The 19,328-nt window shown below is 47.2% G+C and overlaps 1 protein-coding gene across 1 annotated transcript in view; it reads right to left on the bottom strand.

Annotated features, from left to right (window-relative positions):
- ASXL2 (ASXL transcriptional regulator 2) overlaps positions 1-19,328 on the bottom strand; it is a gene marked incomplete at its 3' end in the record, with an annotated part of 123,574 nt that overhangs the window by 49,574 nt on the left and 54,672 nt on the right. The window contains exons 3-4 of the mRNA XM_081998220.1: positions 18,378-18,486; positions 14,254-14,410 (exon numbers count right to left, since the gene is read on the bottom strand). Of these exons, the coding sequence (XP_081854346.1) occupies positions 14,254-14,410; positions 18,378-18,486 (266 nt within the window). The remainder of the gene's footprint in view (positions 1-14,253; positions 14,411-18,377; positions 18,487-19,328) is intronic.

The raw sequence follows: 19,328 nt of genomic DNA on the forward strand, positions 1-19,328 counted from the left end.
CACCCTTTTTACAAATTTATCTTAAGATCATTTGCTTTCTAATACCTCTGGCAGTGATTCTTTAAGCAGCCTAAGCGACTCATTTGCGACACTCCCAAAGCAGGAATTCCTGCTGTGTTTTCCCAGCCAGTGGCCCTCGAGCCTCTCTGATGACCTGACAGAGAAGGGTGCATCTGTTGTACACAGATGCCTGGCTCCTCAGCCGCTTTCCAGCGATCCACAGAAATGCCCAGGTTGGCAGGGACCTCGAAAGATGATCCAGTCCAACCTTTCGTGGGAAAGGCAGCCCAGATGAGATTATCTAGCACCTTGCCCAATCCCATCTTGAAAACCTCCCACAACAGCGACTCTACCACATCCCAGGGGAGGTTGTTCCAGTGAATTACTGCTCTTTTGGTAAAAAGTTTCTTATGTCGAGATGAAACCTCTCCTGGCACAACTTGTACCCATTGACCCTTGTTTTCTCCACGTGGCTCCTTGTGAAGAGAAGTTTGTATTTTCAAGTTGGCATTCCCTTTCTCCTACAATACAGAGCTTAGAAGAGCGGCAGGTCACAGACGACCTTTCTTCTAGAGAGGAAAGGAACCCATCATACATTTTTGTGGGTAAAAACTGAATATGATGTGGTATGTCAGGCTGAAAGGCAAAGCCACTGAGATTTTGTTTGACATGGAATGACAGAATGAGCTGCAAAAATCTCAAAGGCAAGTCAGAGAAGTTGAAGCAACAAAGGAGAAACCCCAGATGAGAAAGCTCATTCACAAGGCAGCCCCTGCCCTCAGTCAGGGCTGCACATGCAACCCTTCGTGCACCCATGTACTGCTGGTGATGGGAGGTGGGGGAAAGTACAGTTGAATCATTGAATCATTTTCAGTGGAAAAGGCCCTTAAGATCATCGAGTCCAGCCATTAAACTAACACTGCCAAGTCCACCACTAAACCATGTCCCTAAGCACCACATCTACCCAGCTTTTACCACCTCCAGAGATGGTGACTCCACCACCTCCCTGGGCAGCCTGTTCCAGTGCTTGACAACCCTTTCGGTGAAGAAATTTTTCTTAACATCCAATCTAAACCTCCCCTCGTGCAACTTGAGGCCGTTTCCTCTCGTCCCATCACTTGCTACATGAGCCTGTCTTCTGTGGGTACAGCAAAACCTTCCCTGCTCTGTGTGAAAGCTTGGACAACCAACTTCTGTATGTCCTTACAGACTGTCACCGAGAGACTTTACAGCTTTGAACAAGAGAGTTTCCATCGTTTTGGGGGTCCTGAGGTCGGAGCAAGCTGCTCCTCAAAGCCTGTCAGTGTTCATCTCCTATCAACTGGAGACCTACTGAGCGCAGAGAAACGCCTGGACCTGTCCCTGCCCCATCCCTCACTGCAGAGTCTGCTGTAAGGCAGCAAAAATATTTCTAATTGTAATACAATAGAGTTGGAAGGGCTGGGTGAAATAAAATACTGATATTCAGTGACTCTTAACAAACATGCATGCACTGGATTTTCCGAAGCCTGCAGCTCAGAGAAGCACCCGAGAAACCTGCTGAATGCAACCAGAAAGCTTTAGGATAGCAAAGCTCGGGACTGAGACAGAAGCAGTCTTACCGCTCCTCTGCTCACGCTGCGCAGCTGCGGCCACATGCAACAGCTTTCAATTCCTCTTGGCTCTCGCACACCAGCTCTTTGGCGTAATCCTTCCAGTTTATCACGCCTCCAGCGCAAGTGGACGACCCCGAGCACGGGGGTCGCCGCCCAGAGGACCACGCACCCTCCCCAGCTACCGCACGCAAGCGGCCGAGCTCCCGCAGAGCCCGACGGAGCCGCAGGGCTGACGCTGCCCTCCGGAACGGGCACCTTTGGGGGCCAAACAGCACCTGCCTGGGGCGGGTGAGAATCCCTGAGAAAACTGGCTTTTTCTGAAGAATGTTTGCCATATTAAATGGCCGCCCACTCGCCAGTTCTCTGCAGAACAAATCACATTTCCCTACGTTTCAGTGGAAATATTTTGGGACCATGCAGTACCTTAGAAATACTGTGCTTATGGGAATAACCACCCCAAAACGGCTGTCCTCCCCACATCGGTCGGGGCCACGGGGCAGAAGCGATGCCCAAGGCTTCTCCAGTTCACGCACCAAGCAGCCGTACAATGCCCCCGACTCCAAACCACCAACGGGAACTACGGCTCCTGGCCGGCTCTTCTCCTTGCAGGAGGGGACGCGGAGCTGGGGCGAGCTCTGCAGCGAGGGCGCGCAGGGGCTGGCGCGTAAAACAGGCTGCGAGCGCAGCTCGGTAAGGCCGAGACGGTAAGCTGAGTTTGGGAAAGAGCTGGGAAAGGATCGCAACAGTTCACTTGGTAGAAGCACAGATTGAAGGTGTCCTGCAGAAAACCGATCTGTCCTTTCTTCAGTAAGCCTTACGACTTTCAGTTGCAGCCGAAAATTCATGCATGGGAATTCATGCAAAAAAAACTTTTGCTGGAGATTTTAAGTTTATAAGCTGTTTTTCTACATGTCTAAAACGCCTACCAAACGCAGAGCCACGTCTAAGTGCCTGTGACCAAAGCTCGCGCAACTTAAAAAATACGGTGCTTGCTGCGAAGTCTAATGGCAATACCACTTCTTGACTGCTAGACAGTAAACCCTCGGGGCTGTATAGCCCATTGTGAAAAACTACAGCTCACTCAAATCTAGACGCTATGATATACTAGCCAAAACACAAGATACACTAACCAAAATAAAGGAAAAAGGTACATTTTTTGGCTTCGTGGCTGCAGATTCCTTGGTAAACTGCATAATGTGATGCTCGGGAAACAGCTTCCTCGTGAGTCATGAGCAGAAGTAGGAACTGTCTGTATTTAGAAAAGCTGATATTTCTACCGAATTTTTAACAGGAAGAAACAAAATGACACAATCCAAACAGAATTCTTTTTTTTTTTTAAATAATTTTTTTTGGCAGCTGTTTATGGGCCCGCGGCAGCAAAGCGCTTTCTTAAGGCAGTGCCTTCAGTGTTAATTAAAGAAGCCAAGAGCCACCGTCACAACAAAGCTCTTCTAGTAAAAGCAGGTCATGCCCTCCAACTGTGAACGGGTATTTCTGTGCATCCGGATTCCCAAGGTTTTCCTCTGTACTAAAAGACAGTGCACAAAATTTCAGGTATAGAACAGTGTTTTATTTCTTATTCCCGTTTTCCTAAGTATGGGCCAGTGGCAGTGAACACAGTGTAGAAGTTTAATTACTCCGGGTATTTTCCTTCACAGTCCTATTTAAGAAGATTTTATAGTGATATCCTATTTTAGCCTTACTAAAATCTTCTAATCTATTTTCAGTAAATTACATTTTGCCAAATATAGTTACTTTTCACTTTGAACACTGATCCGGCCAAACAAAATTCTGCCTGCCTGGGAGCCACGAGGGACCCACCAGTACGTGTTTGTTGTATAAAAATGCAAGACAAGCCGATTGTTGGCTAATGGAGAAGGATTATCGTAATATTGCTCAGTTTGTTTCCCCCTTTTCCCTTGAAGTTCACTTTACCATGTGATTTTTTGCCTCCCCCCCCCCGCCCTTCCTCCCTTTTTAATACAGCAACTTCAGTTGGGTTTTGCTAGAGAGACCTGTTACTGCGATGGCTCTCACAGAAGCTGTGCGTCAGTTATACAACCTAAGCAAGATCCTTCTCTTTTAGGATGACTCTGATAGAAAGCATGTACCAGGGACATGGCAGAACTTATAGAAAAATCCAATTTTGGCAGCCATTTTCATTGTCAGAAGCCGTGAAAGTCTGGGCAGCTCTATACTGGAACCAAATGCCTTTTATTTACTTACACCAGCATACAAAAAGCCAGGTGTAGGCACTGATCGTGGTTCCACTCCAGTCAACTGAAGCTTTGCAGCTGATCACGGAAACACGACCAAGTCATACGTTTTATTTCCAGACACCATATGGACAGACTATATTGGGCTCAGAAACAACCCTGGCTGTACAAGAGGGGGGTGCGCACAGACAACGGTACCGAGCAGCTGTACTTCGTCTTCATGGAGCACACTACAGCAAACTACTGTCCTACAAAACATCTTACAGCAGAACGGTGATAAAAGCAGCCGGAGTTGAGGTATTTACATCAAGTTTCAGGATGACTTAACGTAGAACCCAAGGAGTCTTGGTAGTATCCTTTTACAAGCGCTGTATCCAAAAAGCCCTTTGTTTTTATCATCAAAACGATAAAACTCAAAAACAAAAACTCAAAACATCAAAATGATAAAACTCATCAAAAGCGAAAACCTGCCGCAGCTGCCTGCCGAAACCACCTCACCTCCTCTTACCTTCCAGGGGAACTGCGCAAAGCTGCTCCGTGAACATTGCCGCTGCTTAAGCTCGGCAGCCAGCGCTGCTCCCGGCTTCCTGCCGCCGCCGCTCGCGCACAGACGGACCCGCAGTAATGCACGGGGCTCGTTTTTAAACTTTTCCCCCCGTGCTCCTGATTGGTCCCGTGTAACGCCCATGTGGGTCTGCAAACGCACGAAGGTGTCTACCCTTTCTAAAATCAAAGTGTCAGTGTAGCTGCTGTCAGAGCACTTTATTTTTGTACATATAAGGAAGCGGCTGTTGATGTTATCTGAACGCGCTTCCTGTTTTATATGTATATGAGCAAAAATAATGTCACGTTCAGCTAAGCTGCAGGCTCGAAGAGCTCAAGTCAAAGCCTCTAAGCAAAATAATATGAGCACGGCTCATCTGTTTGCTGTCTACCCCGGTTCGCGTTCAGTTCATTGATTTTTATTAGAATTCTGTATTCTCACAATAAAAACTGCCCTCCCCAATCCTTGAGGGGGGGGAAGTTGTACTATCTCTGCTTCCTACCGAGACTCTTGGGATCGGTCGAATTACAACGGGCTCGGTAGATGCTGACAACCCTATCTCACACCTCACGCAGGTGAAAACGTGGCCAGCAGCCAAGCAACGCCACAAGACAATTCTGGCTGAAATTTGGGCTATTCTTGAATTTGAGTGAGTCATTTTTATTTTTTTAATGAGGAAGGAGGCTTTTGTGTGTTCCATGTATGCACAGACAGTCCAGGAAGCGGCCGTGTAGGAGTGCTGCATTCCAGAGCCAATGCTACACAGCTCAGCGCCGCAGGAATCTTTCTAATTGGAATTTAATGCCTTTCTGGTTAGTTTAAAGAGGAGCCAACAAACGTACCAACTAAAAATAAAACTCGTTTTGAAGCAGAAACTCTTCTATTCTTGCAGAAGAAAGCAGCGGTAAAAGGCAAGGAGGCACCAAGGAGGAGAGGTGCCAGCACCACGTCTTCTTATCCCCCCAGCCAGCTCTGCCCCGGCCGGGAGGTCCGGCGAGGCGCAGGTTCATTCGCGTCCACCTTCAGCGGTTACTGACTGCCGAACTCGGCGGTGAGCCGCGGCTGGGAGCGAGCTGAAGCCGTTTGCACTTTCTACTCCATTATGCTTTTCACTGCAACTCCTTGGATATGAAACGCAAGTTAGTTATTATATAGAGCGAGATTGTGAAACTTCAGGTTTTGCTGGAGGAAACAAAAAGAATCTTTTCAGCTGCGTAAAGTAAATGAAGTACTAAAAGTGAAAGAAAATGCTCTTCCCCGTGCACTTCATGGCACAACTCTTTTTTTAATATGTCTCTGAGTACGGCTGGTCTGTACTTTGAGAAACTTAAACCGATAGAAGTGTGGGTTCCGCTTAGTGAAAATTACTAACAGTGAGTTATAGCATGTGACCTAAGAAAGATGACTTACAAATATTAGAATTTTAAAATGTTTCATGCAAATTTTTAACCATTTACCATCATAGTAGTTTATTTCATCTCATTAAACAGTTTTGGATCATTTGATTTTGGTGCACAGTTACGTTACAGCCAAGAAACGGAGCTGGGAAGATAAACCGGACATTTAGTGACAGAAGACTGAGAGCTATCACGGCAAAATTAAGTAATGAGACCTAAAACAAGCAAAGTCCAATTTTTGCTGTCCTGGCATCAACTGATCTGACTGTCTGCAAACAGGCAAGCTTCAGAAGCTTCTCCTGCAGCTGGGGCAGCCGCATCGCCCTCATGTATTCTCACAGGTCTACTAAAGCACGAGGTCACGCTACAGCCTTTTGCACGGTGGGAGCGGCTATGGTGCCTCTTCTCCCTTCCCAGCCACTGACTGCCGTGCAAAGCAGCAACGTAATGATCCTTGTAAGCCCTCCGGCTACTCATTTAAGTTTGGATTAAATTAGTTTTAAAAGCTACAGTTCAAAAAGAGACCAAAATCAAGAGCCAAGCCTTGTTTCCAAACCTCAAAAAAGGTAAGTATCATAGGTGCACCCAACGCTGGACACGTTATTTGACCAGCTTGGTGGAAGTAGGCGCGTTTCTGTAGCTAGCGACAGAAGATGATACGATCAGCCTTGCATTCAGCCACGTTTAACTTCCCAGAACAGATGAGCAGGTTCCCGTTTGCTGCCTGATCACTGAGATGGCTCAGTAAATTTTACTGAGATGGCTTTTACTCCTTCCTCCGGAAGGAGGATCCTGGGAACTACAGACCTGTCAGCCTGACCTCTGTACCGGGGAAGATTATGGAGCGGTTGGACTTGAGAGTGCTCACAGGGCACCTGCAGGACAACCAAGGGATCAGGCCCAGCCAGCATGGGTTCATGAAAGGCAGGTCCTGCTTGACCAACCTGATCTCCTTCTATGACCAGGTGACCCGCCTAGTGGATGAGGGAAAGGCTGTGGACGTTGTCTACCTGGACTTCAGTAAAGCCTTTGACAGCGTCTCCCACAGCATTCTCCTGGAGAAACTGGCGGCTCGTGGCTTAGACAGGTTTACTCATTGCTGGGTGAGGAACTGGCCGGATGGCCGAGCCCAGAGAGTCGTGGTGAACGGCGTTAAATCCGGCTGGCGGCCAGTCACAAGCGGTGTTCCCCAGGGCTCGGTTCTGGGGCCGGTCTTGTTCAATATCTTTATTGATGATCTGGATGAGGGGGTCGAGTGCTCCCTCAGTAAGTTTGCAGATGACACCAAGTTGGGTGGGAGTGTTGATCTGCTGGAGGGTAGGAGGGCTCTGCAGAGGGATCTGGACAGGCTGGATCGATGGGCAGAGGTCAACTGTATGAGGTTTAATAAGGCCAAGTGCCGGGTCCTGCACTTGAGTCACAACAACCCCATGCAACGCTACAGGCTTGGGGAGGAGTGGCTGGAGAGCAGCCTGGCGGAAAGGGACCTGGGGGTGCTGGTTGACAGCCAGCTGAACATGAGCCGGCAGTGTGCCCAGGTGGCCAAGAAGGCCAACAGCGTCCTGGCCTGTATCAGGAATAGTGTGGCCAGCAGGAGTAGGGAAGTGATCGTGCCCCTGTACTCGGCACTGGTGAGGCCGCAGCTTGAACACTGTGTTCAGTTTTGGGCCCCTTACTACAAGAAGGATGTTGAGGTGCTGGAGCGTGTCCAGAGAAGGGCAACAAAGATGGTGAGGGGTCTGGAGCACAAGTCTTATGAGGAGCGGCTGAGGGAACTGGGGTTGTTCAGTCTGGAGAAGAGGAGACTGAGAGGAGACCTTATCGCTCTCTACAACTACCTGAAAGGGGGTTGTGGTGACGAGGGTGTCGGTCTCTTCTCCCAAGTAACTAGTGATAGGACAAGAGGAAATGGCCTCAAGTTGTGCCAGGGGAGGGTTAGATTGGATATTAGGAAAAATTTCTTCACTGAGAGAGTGGTCAGGCATTGGCACAGGCTGCCCAGGGAGGTGGTGGAGTCGCCATCTCTGGAAGTGTTCAAAAAACGTGTGGATGTGGCGCTTCAGGACATGGTTTAGGGGACATGGTGGCGCTGGATTAATGGTTGGACTTGATGATCTTGAAGGTCCTTTCCAACCTAGTGATGCTGTGATTCTGTGAGAATGCCTAACACGGCTCTTGCCTGCACTTCAGGTGTCTTCCTAGCTCCTCCGCTGCATGCCACAGCTGCACCAAATATCAAACAAGCTTCCCCAGGAAGAAGGAATCAATCCAGATATTAATTTAAACCTCTTGCCATTAAGAATCCTTCAGGAACCGCCTAAGAGCAGCCTCCCAATGCCAAACTGTGCCACGAAAGCCTCCAACCTGCCATTAACACGGGAGCCTTGCCTCCGTCTGTACCTCCCCTCCCATGGTCATAGCCTGGAAGGAAAAACAGCACCATAAATTTGTAGGGCTTTTTGGAACGTTAGTGTATCTTTTCTTTTTTTAAAGACTTTTTTTGCAAAGAAGTCTCTTTTGTTTATGTCCTTCATTCTAAAATCCTTCATGAAGCACACGGACTGACACAGACCTGTAACGTCTAACAAGTGTTAGAGATACTGAGGGGTCAGGATACCGTTTATTCAAATGAACATCAGACATCTGATGGCATTTAGTTATTCGAGTGCAGCAAACATGCTTAACTCTTTCAGCTTTCGTGCTTTCATTTTAAATATTTAAAAAACCCCTATGTTGCAGGGGAAGAAAAAGAAAACAAAAAAAAGAGGTTGAGCAGACATTCCTACTGCTTCTTTGCAGCATTTTTGCCTTTGGAAAGGTGCTCGTCAAAGTACTGGAGCGTAACGGGCACGTGAGTGGCCACAAGTCTAAACTATCTAGCTTTAAAAAAAAAACAAAACCAAAAACAAACAAACAAAAAAAAACACCACCAAAAAACGAACCGCTATCTTCTTGGATAGCGAACCGGTATCTTCTTGGATAGCGAACCGGTACGCCGGCCGGTGAGAAGCGCCGCAGGAGGCCCCGGGGCTCCCTCGAGCGGGTGGGAGCCCGCCAGCGAGCGGGGCAGCCCCCCCAACCCCGCTGCCGCAGCCCACAGAGCCGGGCGAGGAAGAGGAAAGGGAGAACAACGGAGAAAGGAAACACGCGCCGCAAAACAAAGACTCAAGAAACGGCCAGCGCAGCAAAAAGCCCTTGGGGAAAGCCCCCGGCGCGGTCGCTCCCTCCCTACAGCGAATGCCTGACACAGCAGCGTCCCCGGGCGCCGCGCAGGGCACGCGTGCCGGTGTGGGCGGATTTGGCCCTGTGCGCGGGACAGCGCACGGCCACGCTGCACAAGTCCCTTTTCTTATTTTGCTGTAGAACGGGGCTTATCAGGACAGACAGTACCAAGAGCGTCCCGAACCGAGCTAACCTGCGTGGCTGTGGGGGGCACCGCCAGCCGCGCCGGGTGCACCGGGGGCTGCCGCCGGGCGCACCCCTGCGCCCCGCCACGGACCCTCCTGCCCGCTGCAGCACGCTCGCCCCAGTCCTGCTGGGCTCGGACCCGCGCCAGGAGGAGGGGTACCCAGAACTGGCAGCATTGGACCTTTTCTTGGTGAAACGCAGGTAATATCCCAAGCTGAAAGCCAAGCTCTGCATGTGTGCAGCGCAAAACGAGCCACCCACAGGGCAAGAGAAACAAGAGACTGTATTTGAGGTGAGAGCAGCTCACTTGGCTGGGATCTATGCAAGGAAGTGTATGTACGTATTTCTATCCCCCCCCCGGCAAAATCGGAATATTCACACACATATGAAGGTCAGGCCAGAACCCACGAGCACAGATTTCAGGAGGACAGTGTATCATCATCGTCCTACAACACTGCATAAAGGCAAAAGGTTGCTCACCTCGCCTCGTAATGTAACAGCACAACGTGCCTCGAACTTCAGTCTTACCCAAATTCCTTAAAAAGCGCAACCCGCCCCTCACCTGAACCTTTTAAAGAACAAACTACCAGGTAACTTATTTATGCCTTTGAATGTTCTTTTGTGTAATACAGGCCAGAAAATTTTATTCTTGCACAAAGCTTCTGATTTCTAGCTGAACTAAACAGTTTTGGTTCTGGGGTTTTGTTTTTTGCTTTTTTAAATAAAGAAAACATTTATATCTACAAGGAAACTTCTGAAGAAAAAAATCATACACGGTGTCACAGCAATACCCAACTTCATAAAAAGGAGAACCACACTGGAACACAGAAATAAGTTAAAAAGAACTTTGAAGGAGCGTCTGAAAGGGTAAAACTGTGCCAGGGGCAAAGACACCATTTAAATAAACCATAACACATTCCTCGAGAAAGCGGTTATCACGTATCAAATATGACTCAAGAGTTAGAAAGACTTGTCTGGTTTAGCAACAGAGTAAAGGAAACTACTTTAAGTCTTGCAGATCTTTAAATCCGGTAGATTAATAACTGATTAAGTTTAACAGGAGGTAGAACCAGTTAGGTTTCCCTGCAGCGGGTGGTAGCGGTGGGGCATCCAAGGAAGCATGCTACCACCCACGCCATCCAACATACGCGATCCACGATGAGACACAGCCTGGAGGCGTAAGAAGTTATTCTGCATAACAAAAGATTAAACCTGATCGCAAGGAACTGCAAAAAGACTTCACCATGCCTCGTGAAGGGCTCTAAAACAGCAGAAATAACCCAGGGAAGATAAAAGGCAACATAATGGCCAAAGGGAAGAACAACTCTGAAATTGCTATCGCTGCTCAGGAAAAGGATCCCAGAGTTACCACAGATGGAAATATCAACTCAATGCTCATCAACAGTCAAAAAAGCAAAGACTTACAAAATACGATGGCAAGGAGTAAGCAAAAAATTGTCAAGAGTTGTTAGAAGAGAAAATAAAAAAGGGGACAGACATCATCCTATGTATTCACAGAACGTGTGTGTTTTGAAGTGTATGGGCATTTCCACCCACCGATCTCAAAAAAACATAACAGTATAACTGCAAAAGATTCAGAAAATTAAATTAAGATAACCAAGATCATCTGGGAGTCAGCTCTGTCATCCCAAAGACTTGCACTAATTCTCCTGCGGGTCTCCTCGCGGGTCCTGCCACATCGCCTTGTTTCACAGTGCCGTGGGAGCTGCTGCACCCGAGCGCTGCCGGCATGGGCACAAAGGCTGTACTGCTCCGGAACGAGTCTCCATAAATTGTTTTCTTTAGAAAACCGCCCCTATGTTCAACACAGTCACGACTGCAGCTTTTAAAAGCCATCGGCGCAGCTTAAGTAAGAGAAGTGTCATGCCTAGTAATGAAGTCAGGTTTGCTCTGAGATGTGAGGCACAGCCTGCTCTGCTACCTACCAACCAGAATATTTATTCTGTTGTCATCTTCTAGATAGTCTCGGTATACCCCAAGAAAAGAAAAAAATCAACATAATGCTGAAAAGAAAAGCAACATGGTATATAGTACAATACAAACACATCTTACTGTCCATCGTATTTTTCTTGTTCAGGATGACCTCTACTATTTAGTACGGAAAAGAAAGCACTTTCTTTTAATATGGAAAAACAAGGAAAGTTGACTGCAAAGAAAACACGTTTCATCTCAGCTCTAATAATCAGCCTTCAAATAAATCCTGTATTCTTTCCCTCTTGGTCAGCTTAGCTCGTTACTCGTAAGAGAAGCAACAGAAATGCTCAGCGCATCACCTAAGCTATGTCAAGGAGGAGGTGGTCATTATACACCGCTCATCCCACACCTTCCAAAGGGTGCAAACACGGTGTCTTGTGTGGAGAAGGCAGCCTGGAGCAGGACACGCAGTTACAGTACATTAGCGCATGAAGAAAAATTTTAATTTTATGAGGGAATGGTCAATACAAATCAACTTATGGTTGATTCATGTTCTGAAGCATGAAATTCATGTTCGTCATCTTTGGCAACTGACCTCCGAGACCTAAATACATCCAGAAACACTGCTTTACCTTTCCAGCGCGTCATGGAGAAGTATATTTTAACACCCACTTCTTGACCCTATTGTGAAACAAGACGGACGGAGGTGGATGCCGAGCTGTACCACAGTGGACGACCTCCAACAAAGGTGAGGGTAATGTCCTTCTGCCTGTCGGCAACAACTCCGCAGCACTGAGCACAACCGCTTGGTTCATTTGTTAGAAACACATTCTGACTTTCACCATCCAAGAACCATCCGACGACGTGCTCTGACGTACCACGTACCCCTGCTTTTGACCCGCTCCCCAGTAAAAAGGTACATTTTGCTTTGGGAGAACTCCCTCCCGCCTGTCTATGACACACTTCAGTATTTCAGACTGAACACAGCCTACGGCTCTGTGCGTCCCAAGGGTGATTTATTTCCCTTTATGCCTTACCTCGACAACTAAAACGTGGCACTGGGGCAGGCAGCGAGATGAGCAGTCCTATCCTCTGCTTGTGAACAACCAGGATGCTAAAAACCCGTCTCATAACTCACTACCAGCTCACCTCTGCCAGCAGCAGCATAGCTTTGGTCTTTTCCAACCTTAATGATTCTGTGATTCTGTGAAAATTCCTTGTTTGTATTTATACTGAAACCACTATCTTCACAGTGATTGCTTTTGAGTTTTGGGTACCTTTTGCCTGGGTTCCTAAACCACACATCATCCTGCTTTTTTCAGTAACACAGTATATAAAACTTTTATATAAAAAGTATACGTGTATTTCTACATAAAGATCTTTCTAAAAGATACGTAAGTTCCCTTGCAGGTTTTTACATAACACCACTAGAGGTGTACCCAAAGCAGCAAAAAAACCCCTAAACCCTTACTGACCAAATATTTTGCAAGCATTTGTTAGAAATTGAAATATTTTACCCAGACTATCTGTAGCTTTCCTTTAAAATGATGAATTTGGAGTCAAGTCTTACTTCTAAGTTTTTTTTAAGTTTTGTACTTTCACAGTGCTTTAAATGCTTAAAATTCTACATAGCGTGTCTAGTTTAGTGATTTGCATTGTTACTCCCGGGAAAGCTCTAGGCAGGGTCTGGTCCACATAAGCTTCACGCACCTGTACAGTAAGAGCACGTTTCATTCACTGACTCCCCATCATAAACCTTCCCGCCGATGGACGGGTTTCGGCAGACCCCACCGGTTATCGCAAGCCTTTCACCACTCCTGAAAACCTCCCACATGCTTCCACTCTCAGGTATCCTATTGCATTGGAAATAAATTTTAGATAATGTTTCATTTCAGCCAAGAAATTCTGTGCGTGACTGAGGAAAAAAGGAAAAAGGAAAAGATCAGATTTAAAAGTTACAGCATCAGCAGCTGCACCAACAGCTCTCCAGGAATATCCAGAGCTGCAGCCTGCTACCTCTGCTAAAGGGAGAACTTCACTCTTCATAAAGCTGTGAGTTACAAAGCATATTTATTTTTAACAGAAAGAGTAACAACACTGCATTGAATAGACTCTCCCCAACTCAGGGAACAATGTATGTCACATCCTCACATTTTATTACAGCTCTTTTTTTTTGTTAATTCAGCTCATAGCAGATATCTGAGCAGAATTTTGGAGGAAGAAAGAAAGTTCAGTCAACACTGGCCAAATGAATGGCCAGTGCTGAAGGCGGGCAAGATGGGAACTTTGGTTTATTACTAATACAGGATGTAAATATTATAACGCATTGGCTGAGAGGTGCTGGTTTCTGCTGTTCCTGGAAGAGTAAGACAGCATGGTATGGCAGTATCTGATAACATACATTGCCTCCTCAGAGTGGCAAAGACATCAGGATTCAGAACAGAGAGTGAAAGCCATTATTTCCTCCGCTTGGTACTCTTGCACTACTTCTATACAAAATCCAGAATCTAGACACCCTAGAAATATTGCTGAACCATCAAACTTCAGCAACCCAGATACAGGATTGGAGCAAAAACCAGCACTTTACTGTATTAGCTAAGGTTGTAAATGATTTAATATTCATCAGCATCGAATACCTAAATATTGCCTCATTTATGAGGGAAAGGAATCCAAAACAGGACAGAAGAAAAGAATGCATTGGGCTGAAGCCCTAGCCCTATGGGACACATCAGTTCAAATAATAGGCTTTAACCTCAGAGATTCTGTGCTCATTCCTAGTCAGCGTTGCATCCAAAAGCATCGCAAGGGGCCAGAAGTAAAAGGTGTGATCTTCTTGGGAAAGGGGCTGGATGGCAGAGAACACCTGGAAAAAATAGATTCACTGTTCCTGGGTGTGCAGCACAGCGTGTGGGTCTGTGACTTGTGTCAAGGCCTTAAATACACTTAATTGCAGGTACCTTCTCCCCTTGGGTTCTCACAACAGTAAATGAGCACTTGCGTCACCAGTTCAGTCCATAAGCACAACTGGTAACGGCAGACTTTAGGCCACCGTAACGGCCTGTCTTTATATGGCAACAAATGTGATGGATGAAAAAACCTCAAAGTCCTTCACAGACACAGACCATGTTAAAATCATCGCTCCTTAAAAGGGAAATTACCTTTCCTTTTCCATCTGCTTTTCTTCCCGTCTTTGTTACTGCACCCGTCGCTGCTGCTGCTGCTGCTGCTGTTCTCGGAGCTCTGCGAGTCAGACTGGGCATCGCTGCTCTCCTCTGAGCCGTCGGAGAGCTCCTTCAACCCCTCCGGCACATCCTTCTGCAAATGGAAAAACCCCACACAGTCACCCACTCCACAGAAAATTCTCCCAGTTAACAAAATTCTTAGAAGTAGCCGTTTTCTTTATTTACCAAGCACTGATTGTGGATTTTTGTATATGCTGCAGAGCCATGTCAGAACTGCTGAGCCGCTGGCCTCAAACACTCATGCTGCCTCCTGCGAGCCCGTATAAAATATTTCGCACAACCTCAGCTGGCACGGCTTTTACGCCGCCCTCGCCATCCCTTCGCAGGTACGCCCCTCCTTACGCACCCACCGTAGCGGTCCTCTCCATCCCTAACCACCAACTCCAACACGCGATTTTTGAACTTCGGAACAGAAGCAGCACAGTTCGACGGCTCCGCGTCCCACCGTCCCAGGTGTGTTATTTTTCAGCCCCCCGGCCCGCCGGCGTTGGTCTCTGCCGGGACGGGCCCGGCGGGTGTTTCTGCGTGCGAAAGGTCTGCGGCGGTGGGCTCACGGGCGTTCGTCCACCTGCGGGGTTTTAGGCTGGCAACAGTCGGCAGAGCGAAGCGGCAGCGGTTTTTCACCCTGCGCACACCTAAACCCAGGCTGCCCTCTAGCGCTCGTCCCGCGGGTTCAGGATTTAACCTACGCTGGAAATTAGTGCTAATTAGTGACAGCAACCTGGTTTCTGTTGATGCGGTCTTCGGTTGCGGTCGTTAGTGTCACCGCTGAACAACCACCCAAAACCGCTCCGGACACCTCGCAGAGGTGCTGAGCCAAGAAGGGCAGGAGAGCGGCCGGAGGCACCCGCTCATCCCCGCCGGCCACTCTTGTCCCCGCTCCCCCACTTCTGCCCCATCACCTCGGCCAAGGCATACGACATACCTGAAATTATGCTATTACCCCGAATTCCTCATTAGTAATGTAACTGAAGCTTTAAATGTTTACTGTACAAGGCAAACAGGTCGGTGGTCGTAACAGCTGGACAAACAAATAGGTCTGCGTGCGTCGGATGGCAAAAAATCCTTCTGTTAATATCCACTGGAAAGAGTAAATTGGAACAGCTCTCCCTTTAACTGGAGACAATTGATTTCTTGTCCCTTCTCTGAAATTAGAGCTATGACTGATTTCCACATGTAAGGCCAAAAAGTACTTAAGACAAGCCAAGTGTTACCAATTTGGTTAATTCCAGACTTCTTCCATCAGCAAGGTGAACTAATACATTCAGATACTCAATTGTATTTTCATCGTGCACTTCAGAAATAAAGTTCTTTTAACTGCGCATTAAAAGTTATTTGTAAACCACAGTGGAAGAGAAGATATCACTAAAACCAGAAAAAAAAAATCCTTCTATTTATACCAGGTGTCACCAAAGTTGACAATGATTAAGCTTGCGTATTCCTAAAGCTAACATTCCCTTCATTAAACCTCCCTTACAGCTTAACCTTTGGAAAGATAATTTAGTCAGCTGAGACGCAGTAATTACACGATTATCTATCTCAGTTTTTTCCAAGATGTCTCTTTCAAAGTCTTCTGCTGAGAGAAGCTGAAGCCTCACGTGGGGAGCCTTCGCCTCCTGCCAGGTAAGCAGGAACACACGAGCAGCTGGAAAACCAGGACTTCTTGGCCTTTGCTGACTTGGCATTTCTGGTGGGAGGGGGTAAAGACAACAGAGCCAGACTCTTCTCAGCGGTGCCCAGAGAAAGGGCGAGAGGCAACAGGCACAAACTGAAACACATAAACTCCACTTCTACGTGAGGAAAAACTTCTTTACTGCACGAATGATGAAACACTGGAACAGGTTCCCAGAGAAGCTGGGGAGTCTCCATCCTTGTAGGAATTCAAGACTAGACCATGACTGGGCACGGGCCTGAGCTGCTTTAGCTTATCCCGCATTAAATGGTGGGTTGGACTAAACAACCTCCAGAGGTCCCTTCCCGCCACCACCGTCCTGCAACTCCAACCTCCCCTTGCTTCTGCAGACAGCAGCTCGTTAGCTCACAAAGCCTGTACAATGCCAACGGCTCTCCTTCCAGCTGGGCCTCTTCCTACCAGTGAAAGGTTTTCACCAGTATCTCCTGACGTGGTGTCCAGGCCGCACTGCGGATCCTGCATTCTCTCGCAACTTCCATGCGAGTATAAAATCTCCGTTAACATCAATTCCTGCATGCACCTGCATCTCTCCCTATTGCAAGTTCTGCTTTCGAAGAAGAAGTGAACGCTCAACTGCAGAACCATCTTCTCTACACTATCTTTGTTCTTCTTTCAATACGTGAACTTACTCCTTTTAGTGAGCCATACTCAATAATCAAATAAAATTCGGTCTCTCAGCTATCAGTCCTATAGATGTATATGGTAGATGGCGTGGACCGGTTTTAGTATCTGTGGTAAAAGTTGAGCTAGTCAGACTCCTCCAAATACCACGTTGAAGATATTCCCCCAGACTGGAATCTTCCAGGCTGCTGATGAACAGCAAATCCATTGCATAGCGTGGAAAAATTCCAAGGTAAACGCATAAGAGCAGGCCTACAACCCGATCACCTGAACAGGGGCAGACGCTATTTTGCATTCAACGTTAGCAATGAGTGTTTTCATTGGCAATGAACCTGAAGATGCCAGGCAGACTCACGCTTGGAAATCATCAAGCATAAAACCACAGTGAGGGTGAGAGGTCTACGTGAAGGTCAATGAACTGGACTTCCAAATAACGCGCCTTGGAGCAGCTCGGCACGGCTGGGGCCGCTGGGAGAAAGGCAAAACTCAGCGCAAGCAGGGACCACGCGGTCGCTGCCGTGCCATGGGCCGGCGAGCTCACGTGCTGCACCGAGAGCAAGCGTGGCTGAGGGAGGGGGACAAAGGAGCATCTGCAGCCGCCCCGCGTCCCTCCTCGGGCGAAGACATCCCCAGCATTCCACCTCGATGGCAGCAATCCAAGAGAGAAACAAGGGCATCCGGGAGTGAAAAAAGTGCGAGACAAATATACACAATGTGTGTGTGCCTCGCACACTGGTTTTGTTTAGATTTTCCTATTTTACTTTTTATTTCTTTGATCTTTTCTCTCTCAACCTCCTGCCAAAAATGACTCCGGTTTCTCAGCGTCAGCATATCCATTTTCAGTCTAACTCCTACAAGTGTACGTGGAAGGCGAGAGCATCAGCTTCATTAACGTTATCCAGTCCTGGGTCTTTTCAATGCAAAGTACAGAGGGAAGCAATAAATAAAAATATACGGAGACACAAACTGGATAACCAGGGGGTACCAGCGGCTACGCCGAAGACCAAGAGGCTCCAGTCATTAACTGATGGGCCACCAGCACCCTCCGGAGAGTTCCAGAGAGGGCCAACATGAACTTTGTAAGTAATGCGATGGGGAAATGGAGGAAAATGAGGATTTGAGATAGTGGGGGAGCGGGGAGCTGAGGGATGATGCAAAACTTACATAGGAAAGTTGAGGGGGAGGGGGTGGGAGAGGATCCAAGTGGGGGAACAAAACAAAAATCACACCCCCAAAGCTCACCCCGCGCACACAGCCTTTGCAAACCATGGAAAGCACCACATTACAAGAAACTCAAATACCAGAAGTCACCAGAAATTCAGCATGCTTGCTACAAGTATTTAAAGGTCATCGTAATTTGTTTTATTCTCTAGTATTCAGGAGTTTTGGGGAGTTAATTTTCCCCAGGAGACTGAACAGACTGTTCAGGCTGTACAAGAAGCGACCAACTCAATAGGGCAAATGCAGCTCACCTTGAGATCTAGAGTTTTCCCAGCAGAGCATCGCTGGCTCTCTAGACATTGAGTTTGCCTACGATCTACCCCACTAACAACATGCCTGCAATCTTTTCAAAGAAATACTTTTTTTTTTTTTTTTTACATCTTCAATTATTTTGTTCTTCTCTGAAACTTTTCAGTACAGCTTTGCTGCATCACGACACAGAATTCACTGACAATGCCTCAATTACTTGTCTACTACCACACCTAAATCTTTACGTGACACTTACCTTCAGAGTGTAGACTCCCATGCGGCCCGGGACCTTATAGAAAATGCCCTCTTCCCCTCGGGAGTTTGTATGTAACATAGCATTCAGGCATGCAAGAGGAGAAGTCCCACTGAAAACAAAAACACAAGGTTAATGTTTGAATGCATTTGGTCAGTGTTAATCTTCTGCTGGGAGACAATCACGGCCCCTCACCTGACCATCACACATGCAGAGGCAGAAAGATTCCAGATCCAACTTTTATTCCCAAGGAGAATACAAGTTGAAGCTGCCATAATAAGCAACAGTGAAACCAGTCCATGTACCCCAGCTCCAGTTCCAGGGGAAAAAAAACCAAAACAAAAATCAAAAAACCCCCAAGTTCAGGGTCCCCAATACTTTTTTGCAGAACATCAAAATGGTCACACATTTTTAGAGCTCTAGATACTCAATGTTGTTCATCTGAAACTTGGAGCAGATTTGTTGTGAGCTAACTACTATCCGCAAAGATATTTCAAGTTCTGTTGGTTTAAAAAAAAAAAAAAAAAAAAAAAAACACCAAACCAAAAAACCCACCACCGGCATCCTACTGAAATGAGAGCTGTGGGATAAAGAATGGAAGCCAATTATGCAATTTCCCCTGAAGAGAGTGGAGATCTTCAATCCCAGCCAGGAGAACCGAGACAGAAGATCCATCTTTCCACCACTGCTGGCAGGGGTTTCTTTGGTTTTTAAACCCATCCCGCTGCAGACGGAGGCAGAATCAGGGGGACACGGCAAGACAGGTGACTTTTCCTCCCACCGCAGGGTCAGGCTGATCACACCCTCTGCTAAATAGGTGTCCTTGCTCATAAAGCACCTTGATAGCGAGCACAAGCCCTGCACAGAAACTATGCGAGAAGTTTTCACTTTCCAACACCCCGTCACAAAGGCCGGAACCAGAACTATCAAATTGACTAAAATTGTAAATTTGTG

The sequence above is a fragment of the Phaethon aethereus genome (assembly GCF_964289735.1).
Source record: "Phaethon aethereus genome assembly, chromosome: 3".
Taxonomy (NCBI): Eukaryota; Metazoa; Chordata; class Aves; order Phaethontiformes; family Phaethontidae; genus Phaethon; species Phaethon aethereus.